The 12,237-nt window shown below is 40.2% G+C and overlaps 1 protein-coding gene across 1 annotated transcript in view; it reads right to left on the reverse strand.

Annotated features, from left to right (window-relative positions):
- LOC111155237 (NME/NM23 family member 8) overlaps window positions 1-12,237 on the reverse strand; it is a 57,811-nt gene that overhangs the window by 42,209 nt on the left and 3,365 nt on the right. The window contains exon 4 of the mRNA XM_022515351.1: window positions 3,406-3,477. Coding sequence (XP_022371059.1) covers window positions 3,406-3,477 — 72 coding nt within the window. The remainder of the gene's footprint in view (window positions 1-3,405; window positions 3,478-12,237) is intronic.

Here is a 12,237-nt window from a genome sequence, read left to right on the forward strand (position 1 = left end):
TGGTGACAACTGAAACTGTGTGGAGGAAATTTTCTAAGGGGCATGTATAGCATGATAAGATAAATATTTAAGGGCTGGATAAAGAAAGGTAAATCTGCAAAGGAGATGGAGGGGAATAACATCTAGGTAGGCGCAGGGAAACCAAGTAACGAAATCAAAAGTAACCAATGTTTCATGCCCTCCTAGGGCATGGCCACCACATGCAATACACTTGAGAGGTATAGCATGATGGGCCTAAAAGTGGCCATTTATGTAATAATAGGCTGGTAATTGGGTACACTAGCAACAGCAAATCTGCTTGAATAATCGGACAGAAGGCAGATGGAATGGGTTGAGGCATTAATGGGATGTGAAAAAAATGGAGTAAAAATAAATATTCAAACTCTTCTGTGAAATTTAGCTGTGAGACAAAGGAGAGAGATGGGTGGTACTTGGAGAGAGGCATCCAAAAGAAGCATTATTCCTTAGGAATAACATGGAGGACATGGGGAGATGAAAAGAAGTGAGTTGGGGTACATTGGAGGGGGAGACGAACCACGAGAGACTATGGACTTTGAGAAACAGAGGCTTTTGGAGGGGAAAGGTGTGGGAGGTTGGGTGAGCCTGGTGGTGGGTATTAAGGAGGGCAAATACTGCATGGAGCACTGTGTGTGGTGCATGAACAATGAGTTCTGGAACACTGAAAAGAAATAAATAAAAAAAATTTTTTTAAGCATTATTTTTTAACTGGAAATAGATCATCACCTTCAAAGGGCAATGAGAAGGATCCAGTTGAGAAAGGCTTGAATCAATACTGCGATCTACTTACCATTTCCCACCAGAAGGAACCTTCCAACAATTCTGGAGACTTTCTAATGTCCCTTGAAAAAGCTCTTCCTGCTGAAACTTGCTGGATGAATTTGTCGTCAGCTCTGTGTGTTGAGCAATACCAAGAGCCACTGTGGTAATATCCATATAAACAAGCGATGGGCTTGCTGGTGGCTTTGTGGGCACAGACTGAGATTCTTAGATGAATGACTTTGGATATGGAGCAAAGTGGATATGGAGCATGACTGCGTGAGCAACTGGCTGAAAGGTGCCCTGGAGAAAAGTTCATTGGCAGCAGAGGCCAGGATGGAGAGGCCAGGATGTGGGAGGGTTGCCAGGGTCCCCGGGAGGATGGCAGGACAGGGTTTTTCAAAGGGGTTTGAGTCCTCATGCCAAAGTCCTCAGTCATCGATAGGATTGATCTAAAGACCAGTAAATGACAGGGATGAGGTGGGGGAGAGAAGGAGGTTTAGCCGAATAGCTAAGTTAGCAAGGAAGAGACCTCTAATTAGCAGGAAAAAAAGTTATTGAAGTAAGAAGAAATAAAGGGAATATAATTCTACTCCTGGCCTTGAGACACACAATCTGAGAAAACAGTCATCACTCTGGGCTCCAAAGAAGTATGTTCTAAGTAAAGACACTTAACCAAAGTCAACAAAATGGAGTAAAAGGCTAAAAGCCATAATGAAAGATCTTAGAAAGTGTGCTAATTGCTCGTCTCAATTACAGAAGTAACACAGTGAAAGGCTTTGCAAGGTGGTAGAGAACTGGGAGAACTGGTCAGGAAAAAAATATTCTGAGCATGAGAAGGATGAACTATACAGGGCTGGAAGGAAGGGAGGACTTATAGTCCAGGCACGGATTGCAGATAAGACAATGCGGACTGGATGGGCCAGTTAAGGAGGGTGGGCTTGGTCTCCTGATCAGAGCTACCCAACCAGGCAGGGTGATGGTGGTCCCAGAGCTCCAGACTCTACATGATAGTCCCCCTGCCCCGTCTCTCTTCCTCAGTCCCACACTCCTAACTGCTACTAGTCTCCTCACTGTTCCTAATATTAGCCCACCAAGCCTATTTTTGCATGTTACTCACTCTGGTTCCCTAAACTATGTCTAGGCCAAGGGTGAGAAAACAATGACCCAGCACAGAGACTATATTTTGCCAAAGTTGAAAATACTATCTGGCCCTTTATCAAAAGAGCTGGATGACCCCTCACCTAAATCACCAAATTCTACATGTCCGACTTAGAGCAAAACCTGCAATGCAATTTTTAAAACTCAATTAACCCAGTAATTCAATTCCTTGAAATTGTTGCAAAATCATTATTTCATAGAAGCAAAATGTTCTATCCAAGAAGTGTTTTTAAAATAATGATTTCTAGGGATGCCTGGGAGGCTCAGTCAATTAAGCATCTGCCTATGGCTAGGGTCATGATCTTAGGGTCCTGGGATTGAGTCTCACATTGGGCTCCCTGCTGCTTCCCCTACTTTTGTTCTCTCTCTCTCTGACAGAGATAAATAAATCTTAAAAATTTTTTAAATAAAATAAAGTAATGATTTCCAGTACAAAAAAATAATAATCCAAGTATCCAATAGTAAAAGAAGAGCCCAAGCCCTGTCTGGGAAGCCTTTCCTTACTATACCCAACTCTCTAGCTCTATAGAGCAGCTACACTCTGTGTCACATAGCTTTGAAATGTAAATACTCTCCTTCTGGAAAATAGCACTTATTATGTCTTCCTGATTATGAAGATTGTATATTCATCACAGAATTTGGGGAAAACATAAAAAAAGTATCAAGAAAAAAACTTAACTACTACATCCTTTCCCCATATACAGAAAGCTACTACTGATAATCTGGGAACTGCTCTTCCTCTCTTCTTTCTACACATTTGTACATGCAGAGACAGGAGGAACATATATTACTAATAGTAATCAGACAGCTATGTCCTTGTATTAGCATGCATGAATACTTAGAACCAATTCTCTGCTACTGAGTAGTGAAGAAATTTCCAACTTTTCACTCCCGTAAATAACAACTCATCACACAAATCTCTGATTATTTCCTCAGAAAAGCTAAATACCATTTTATTTTTCTTTTCTCTGATCAATTCAGTGCATGATGCACCCATTACATGCTCCTAGAGGACAAGTTATGAAATATATTAACAGACAATTGTCATATGGTTTCACTTATTTGTGGAGCATAACAAATAACATGGAGGACATGGGGAGATGGAAAGGAGAAGGGAGTTGAGGGAAATTGGAGGGGGAGATGAACTATGAGAGACTATGAGAGACTCAGAAAAACAATCTGAGGGTTTTGAAGGGGCGGCGGGTGGGAGGTTGGGGAAGCCTGGTGGTGGGTATTAAGGAGGGCACGTATTGCATGGAGCACTGGGTGTGGTGCAAAAAACAATGAATTCTGTTACACCGAAAAGAAATTAAATTTTAAAAAAATAGACAAGCAAAGATAAGGCAAAAGAAATCTATGATTACTACAATCAGAAAATAGTTCCATGGTAATTTTACAATGCTACTTGCTATTTAACTATAAATTAGAATCTGATCACATATTTGAGGTGATAAATATTATACTTACAACACTGAAGAGAAAAACAGGTTCACATTTATCTCTAAATGGCTGCAAAGTCACAATGTTGTCAGCTTCTGCCTGAAAAAAAAATAAAAATTTCATATAATAATAGAGGAAACTATACCCAGCTCACTACATACATTATGCTGAAAAAATGCAGATCAGATAAAATTTTTATTTTTATGTTTACTATACTGTTTTCTGAGTATGTTATAATTGTTCTAAGGATCCAACTGCATACACTGGAGATTCAGGCCATGCATCATTTGACCTCAAACTTACTTCTCACTGTTCACCTTTGTGGTACCCAAACCTGCAACTAAACTTATCTACTTCTGGTTCCCCACACTTTCCCCCCTCCTTACCTGCTCTTGTCCTTCCTTTTCCAACCCAGGTCAGGTTTCCCTTCTCCAATAACTGTCTTGCTCCCTCCTACTGTATATCCTCTCCTGCTCCACATGGAACTTTAACTGCCCTTCCCTTGGGGACTCCATTGTCCCTTTCAGTATTGTACCACCATCATATGGGCCTATCTCACTTCCTTTTTTCTTTAAGTAGGCTCCGTGCTGAGCATGGAGCCCAACATGGGGCTTGAACTCACAACCCTGAGATCAAGACCTGAGCTGAGATCAAGAGCTGGACACTTAGCCAACTGAGCCGCCCAGGCAAGGCGCCCCCCATCTCACTTCTTGTGATCAGATCTATGCTGTTTCATATTCCCCTTTGCATGTCACCCTCCTTCTGCATTAGTCATGGGGCCATACTTATATAAAAATTTGAGAGAAAGTAGGCTCCAAAGGAAAAAAAATTAAAATAAAAAAAAAGGAGCTTATCTTACATGCATCTTGAATGAACTGTCTGTCAAATTTCAAGGCCTTCTTTTTTTAATGTTTGCAATTTTCTTAAATTTTTCTCACAAATTTCAAGTTGTCCTGGTGGGAGCTAAGATGGTAGGTAGTAGGCACACCCTAGGTTTGCCTCATCCCTTGAACACAGCCAGATAAATATCAAGTCATCCTGCATACCCAAGAAATCCAGCTGAGGACTGACAGAACAAACTGCACAACTAGAGAGAAAGAGAGGAGGCTACACTGCAGAAAGTAGGAGGTGCAGAGATGTGATCTGGGGGAAAAAAATGATCGCAGGTGCTGCAAAAGGTCTTGGTCTTGGACAGAGGAGAGAAAAAGACAGAGGAGCACACAGGGGGTCACACAGGGAGAACACTTCCCCAAAACCACTGGCTGGGAAATGAGAGAGGCTGATTTTTTTGAGTTTTACAACCAGGAGGGCTCAAAGACTAGAGTTTTAGAGGTCCGCGCTGTGGCTGGAATAGAGCCCGAGGGCGCTGCAGTTTTCCTGTAGAGAAGGGAGGCAGGTCACCCAGGGACCCACAGCATGATCCACGGATCACCTGAGACATACCAGGAGAGAAAGATCCCCCTTCTTGGAGCATTGCCTATCCTGGGCATTGCCTATCCTGGGACAAAAGAACCAGCAGGCACCATTTCCCTCCCCCACCCATCAGCATGGTGCAGAGACACCTGCTGAGGCAGCTAATGTGGGCACTGGCTCTTCTGTGTGCTTTGCCCCAGGCCCCAAGCTTGTGAGCCCTTCTGGGTCAAACCATCAATCCAGTGTGGCAAGACCCTCCCCCAGAAGACCAGTGCAGGTCCCCGTCACACCATGTCCCTAAAGTTTGGAGTTTTAAAATTCAGCCAGCCTGGCTGCGATAGAACACAAAGTGCACTGCACTGGTCCAAGCAGGCAAGGAACCCAGACACAGTGTAAACAGTGATTTGAAAAACACCCAGGACACACGGGGGAAATTATTGCTCTTCTGGGAGGGCTACCCTGACAGCAGTGAGCATGAACTCTCCTCCTCAGGGACAAAGGAGCTGGCTAGTTCCCCTGTCTCTCAGCATAACCCATCATCAGTAAACAGCTGTGCTAACACTGGCTGCCTAAATTGCTTACACCCAGCCCTACCCCCTACATTCTGCTGCTACTGCTTTCTTGAGCAAGTGCGCCTGAGAACAAGGGCAGCAGGTCCCTCCCCCAGAAGACTAGCACAACACCCCCTCCCCAACACACACACACACACACACACACACACACACACACACACACACACACTACTACTGACCACAGATTCTGCAAAGCTTCAGCTCCAGTGGAGCCTCGGTCTCTTTTAACAAGCAGACCGGAGCACACCTAGTTAAAACTCACCACACTCTGACCAAGATCCAAACACTCCTCACTGCAGGCTAAGAGAGCCTTTGCAGACAGCTGACCTGAGGGAAAGAGCAGCCATAAAACAGTATTTAAGTGCACACAGCATATACCAGAGTCACTTCCTGAGACACCAGTCCTGAACACTGTATGGACCCCTTCTCTTCATAAAGCCATTACTCGTAGGGGCTGGAAACAAAATGAGCTTTTCTAACACACCAAAGACGGAAACCTAGACAAAACGTCAAGACAGAGGAATTTATCCCAAAAGAAAGAAAAAGAAAAGGTCACAGCTAGGGATCTAATTGAAACAGGTATAAGCAATATGCCTGACACACAATTTAAAGCAACAATCATAAGGATACGAGCTGGCCTTCAGAAAAGCACAGAACCCATCAGGGAGTCCCTTACCACAGAGATAAAAGAACTTAAAACCTATCAGCCTAAATGACAAACACAAGAACTGAGATTCAAAACTGACTGGACGTAATGACCACAAGGATGGAAGAAGCAGAGGAATGAATAAATGATACAGAGGATAGAATTATGGAAAATAATGAAGCTGATCAAAAGGGGGAAAGAAAAATCTTGGATCATGGAAGCATGATCCCGTGATGCCATGAAAAATAGTAACATTCATACCAAAGGAGTCCAGAAGGGGGCAGAAGGTTTATTTGAGGAATAATAGCTGAAAACATCCATAATCTGGGGATGGATACAGACTTACAGATCCAGGAGGCACAGAGAATTCCCATCAAAATCAATAAAAATAGGCCAACACCAAGACATATTGTAGTTCGATCTGCAAAATATAAAGAAAAAAATCCTAAAAGCAACAAGACAAAAGAAATCCCTAACTTATAAGGGAAGACAAAAAAAAAGTTAGCAGCAGACCTATCCACAGAAATTTGTCAGGCCAAAATAAAGTGGTATGATATACCCAATGTACTGAATGAGAAAAATCTGCAGCCAAGAATGTACTATCCAGGAAGATTATCAATCAGAATAGAAGGAGAATTTCCCAGACAAATGAAAACCAAAGGAGTTCATGACTGCTAAATCAGCCCTGCAAGAAATATTAAAGGGGACTCTTTGAGTAGGGAAGAAAGACCAAAAGCAACAAAGACTAGAAAGGAATACAGGAAATCTCCAGAAACAAGGACAAAACAAACAATAAAATGACACTAAATTCATATCTATTAATAATTACCCTGAATGCAAATGAATTAAATATTCCAATCAAAAACAATAGGGTGTTAGAATGGATAAAAAACAAGAGACTCATTTTAGACCTAAAGACACTTGCAGATAAAAGTGAGGAGATGGAGAAATATCTGTCATGCTAATGGAAGTCAAAAAGAAAGCCAGAGTAGCAATACTTCTATCAGACAAATTAGATTTTAAACCAAAGACTGTAATAAGAAATGAAGAAGGACACTATAGCATAATAAAGGGGTCTATCCAACAGTAAGATCTAACAATTATAAATATTCATGCTCCTAATTTGGGAGCAGCCAATTCTACCAATCAGTTAACAACCAAAGTAAAGATACACATTGATAATAATACAATTAACAGTAGAGGACTTTAACACCCCACTCACAGCAATAGATAGATCATCTAAGCAGAAGATCATCAAGAAAACAAGGGCTTTGAATGACACACTGGACCAGATGGACTTCACAGATATATTCAAAACATTTCATCCTAAAACAGCAGAATACACATTTCTTTCTTGTGCACATGGGACATTCTCCTGAACAGATCATATACCAGGTCACAAATCAGGCCTCAGCAAGTACAAAATGACTGAGATCATACAGTGCATATTTTCTGACCACAACACTATGAAACTTGAAGTCAAGCCCAAGAAAAAATTGGGAAAGATGACAAATACATGCAGGTTTAAGATCATCCTACTATAAAATGAATGGCTTACCCAGGAAATTAAAGAAGAAATTAAAAAATACGTGGAAGCAAATGAAAATGAAAACGTGATGGTCCAAAACCTTTGAGATGTAGCAAAAGAGGTTATTAAAAGGAAATATATAGCACTACAGACTACCTCACGAAGCAAGAAAAATCTCAAATACACAACCCAACTTTACACCTAAAGAAGCAAGAAAAAGAGTAAGAAATGAAGCTGATAGTCAGCAGAAGAAAGGAAATAATAAAGAATAGAGCAGAAATAAACGATATAGAAACAAACAAAAGACCAGTAGGACAGATCAACGAAACCTGGAGCTAGTTCTTTGAAAAAATTAATAAAATTGATAAACCCCAGCCAGATTCACCAAAAAATAAAAAAGAAATGACTCAAATAAACAAAATTATGAAAGAGGAGAAATCACAACCCCCACCACAGAAATACAATCATAAGAGAATATTACGGAAAATTATATGCCAAAAAATTGGGCAATCTGAAAGAAATGGATAAATTCTTAGAAACATATAAACTACAAAACTAAAACAGGAAGAAATAGAAAACTTTAACAGACAAGACCCATAAACAGCAAAGAAATTGAATCAGTAATCAAAAATCTCCCAACAAACAAAAGTTCAGAGCCAGACATCTTCACAGGGGAATTCTACCAAACAATGAAAGAAGAGTTAATACCATTCTTCTCAAACTATTCCAAAAAACAGAAATGAAAGGAAAACTTCCAAAATCATTCTTTGAGGCCACCATTACCATGACTCCAAAACCAGACAAAGACCCCACTAAAAAGGGGAACCCAGGACAATATCCCTTATGAACATGTATGCAAAAAATCTGAACAAAATACTAGCAAATGGAATCTAATAGTACTTTAAAAGAATACCATGATCAAATGGGATTTATTCCTGGGTTGCAAGGATGGTTCAATATTCACAAATCAATCAACATGGTATACCACATTAATAAAAGAAAGGAAAAGAACCATAAGATTCTCTCAATAGATGAAGAAAAAGCACCTGACAAACCATTTGATTCTTGATTTAAAAAAAAAAAAAAGAAAAATCCTCAACAAAGTAGGAATAAAGGCCTATTAAAATTTATGATTTTTCTCTTTATGACACTGGGGCACCTGGGTGGCTCAGCTGGTTAATCATCTGCCTTCTGCTCAAGTCATGATTCTCAGGTCCTGGGATTGAGCCTCGCAGTGGGCTTCCTGTTCTTTCTTGCTCTCTCGCTCTCTCGCTCTCTCTCTCAAATAAATAAATAAAATCTTCTTAAAAATCATAAAAGCCATACACAAAACAACCCCACAGCTAATATCCTCAATGGGGAAAACCTGAGAGCTTTTTCTCTAGGTCAAGAACAACACAAGGATGTCCACTCTCACCACTGTTATTTAACATGGCATTGGAAGTCCTAACTTTGCAATCAGACAACAAAAAGAAATAAAACTTATCCAAATTGGCAAGAAATAAGTCACTTTCACTATTCACAGTTGACATGATACTCTTAGTAAAAAACCCCGAAAGACACCACCAAAAAATTGCTAGAACTGATGCACAAATTCAGTTAAGTCGCAGAATACAAAGCCAACGTACAAAAATCTGTTGCATTTCTATACACCAAAAATGAAGTACCAGAAAAGTGAAATCAAGGAATCAATCCTATTTTAATTGCACCAAAAAACATAACATATCTAGGAATAAACCTAACCAAAGAGGTAAAAGATACTACTCTGAAAACTACAGAACACTTATGAAAGAAATTAAAGGTGACACAAAGAAATGGAACAACATCCCATGCCCGTGTATTGGAAAAAACAAATATTGTTAAAATGTCTATACTACCCAAAGCAATCTATACATTTAATGCAATCTCAATGAAATACCACCAGCATTCTTCACACAGCTAAAACAAACAATCCTAAAATTTGTATGGAATCACAACAAAAGACTCCAGACAGCCAAAGCAAGCTTGAAAAAGAAAAGCAAAGCTGGAGGCATCACAATTCCAGACTTTAAATTAGTTTACAAAGCTGTAGTGATCAAGACAGTATGGTACAGGCACAAAAACAGACAAATAGATCAATGGAACTGAATAGAAAACCCAGAAATGGACCCACAACTCTATGGTCAACTAATCTTCAACAAAGTAGGAAAGAATATCTGAAGGAAAAAAGACAAATGGTGTTAGGAGAACTGGACAAGCAGCATGCAAAAGAATGAGACTGGACCACTTTCTTACATCATACACAAAAATAAATTCAAAATGGATGAAAGACAGGAAATCGTCAAAATCATAGAGAAGAACACAGGCAGCAACCTCTTTGACACTGGCTATAGCATCTTCTTATACATCTCCAGGGACAAGAGAAACAAAAGCAAAATGAAATATTGGGACTACATCAAGATAAAAAGCTTATGTATAGCAAAGGAAACAATCATCAAAACTAAAAGGTAACCTACGAAATGGGAGAAGATATTTGCAATTGACATATCTGTTAAAGGGCTAGTATCAAAAATCTATAAAGAACTGGTCAAACTCAACATCCAAAAAATACATAATCTGGTAAAGACATGCGCAGAAGATATGAACTGATGTTTCTCCAAAGAAAACCGACAAATGGGCCGACAGACACATGAAAAGAAGCTCAACATCACCATTATCAGGGAAATAAAAATCAAAACCACAATGAGCTATCACCTCATGAATGGCTGAAATTGACAACATAGAAAACAACAGATGTTGATGAGGATGTGGAGAAAAGAGAACCCTCTTACACTGTTGGTGGGAATGCAGATTGGGCAGTCACTCTGGAAAACAGCATGGAGGTTCCTAAGAACTTAAAACTAGAATTAAGTTACCCTACAATTCAGCAATGTACTACTAGGTACTCACCCAAAGGATACAAAAATACTGATCTGAAGGGATACACGCACCCCAAAGTTTACAGCAGTATTATCAACAACAGCCAAATTCTGGAAAGAGCCAAACGTCCATCAACCAATAAATGGATAAAGAAGTTATACACAATGGAATGTTACTAGGCCATAAAAAAAGAATGAAATCCTGGGGCGCCTGGGTGGCTCAGTTGGTTAAGCATCTCACCTTTGGTTCAGGTCATGATCCCAGAGTCCTGGGATCAAGCTCTGCATTGAGCTCCTTGCTCATGGGGGGGTCTTCTACTCCCTCTCCCTCTGCCCCCACCCACTCCCCCCTTGTTTGTGCTCTTTCTCTCAAATAAAGTCTTTTTTTAAAAAAATGGAATCTTGCCATGTGCAACAACATGGCTAGAAGTAGAGAGTATTTTTTTAAGATTTATTTATTTATTTGACAGACAGAGAGAGAGAGCAACGAAGGGGAGAGGGGACAAGGGAGAGAGAGAATTTCAAGCAAACCCCCACTGAGAGCAGAGTCCAAATCTGGCTGGATCTCACGACCCTGAGATCATGACCTGTGAAATCAAGAGTCCGGTGCTTAACAAACTGAGCCACCCAGACACCCCAAGGCAAGACAGTGTCATGCTAAGCAAAGGAAGTCAGTCAGAGAAAGACAAATACCATATGATTTCACTTGTATGTGGAATTTAAGAAACAAAACAGATGAACATAGGAGGGAAAAGGAGAGAGAGGCAAACCATAAAACAGACTCAACTATAGAGAACAAACTGAGGGTTGCTGGAGGGTTGGTGTCAGGGGGATGGGCTAGATAGGTGACAGATATTAAGGAGGGCACCTGAGAATACCTGGTGCTGTCTGTAAGTGATGAATCAGTAAATCCTACACACAAAACTATATATTACACTTATGTTAACTAACTAAAATTTCTTTTCTTTTTTTTTTTAAAGATATTATTTATTTGAGAGAGAGGGAGAAGCAGACTCCCTGCTGAGTGGAGAGCCCAATGCGGGGCTCGATCCTAGGACCCTGAGATGGTGACAATTGACTGAGCCACCCAGGACCCCCAACTAACTAGAATTTAAATATGAACTTGGGGGAAAAAAAAACAAATATCAAGTTGTCCTACACTGATTATAAACAATTATATACTTAATAATAGTGTATTCCTCAACATTAATATAGCATCCTTTGGGCCAGCTGTCAGAAAGAGATTACTTGGTAGGGTCTTCTCTAAGAGACTGTTTTTGCAACCTAAGGCAATTGTTTTCAAACTGGCATTTCTGGAGGTAACCACTGTAAGGAAGCCAAGAGAAGGTCGCTCAGCCCTGTCAGCCAGAGGAGCTGTGTTATAATCTCTCTCTCTCTCTTTTTTATGCACATTGGATTCTACATGGCTTTTTTTTTCTTTTTTTTTCAAGCTTCCATAGTTTAGGGGAAAAAAAGGAAGGAGGGGAAAGGTACTAATCTATAATATTTAAGGACATAAGTTAAAGTATATATTTAAAAGTAGTCTAGGCATCATCATTACAATGTTTATATTAAATAAAGTATTAACAATTAGAGCACTTAATAATATTATACAAGAACTGCAATAAAGAATATTCTGAAATTGAAATTCAAGGGGCGCCTGGGTGGCTCAGTGGGTTAAAGCCTCTGCCTTCGGCTCAGGTCCGGGGATCGATCCCCGCATTGGGCTCTCTGCTCAGCGGGGAGCCTGCTTCCTCCTCTCTTTCTCTGCCTGCCTCTCTGCCTACTTGTGATCTCTGTCAA

This window comes from Enhydra lutris, unplaced genomic scaffold (genome assembly GCF_002288905.1).
Source record: "Enhydra lutris kenyoni isolate GAN:26980312 unplaced genomic scaffold, ASM228890v2 scaffoldscaffold40, whole genome shotgun sequence".
Taxonomy (NCBI): Eukaryota; Metazoa; Chordata; class Mammalia; order Carnivora; family Mustelidae; genus Enhydra; species Enhydra lutris.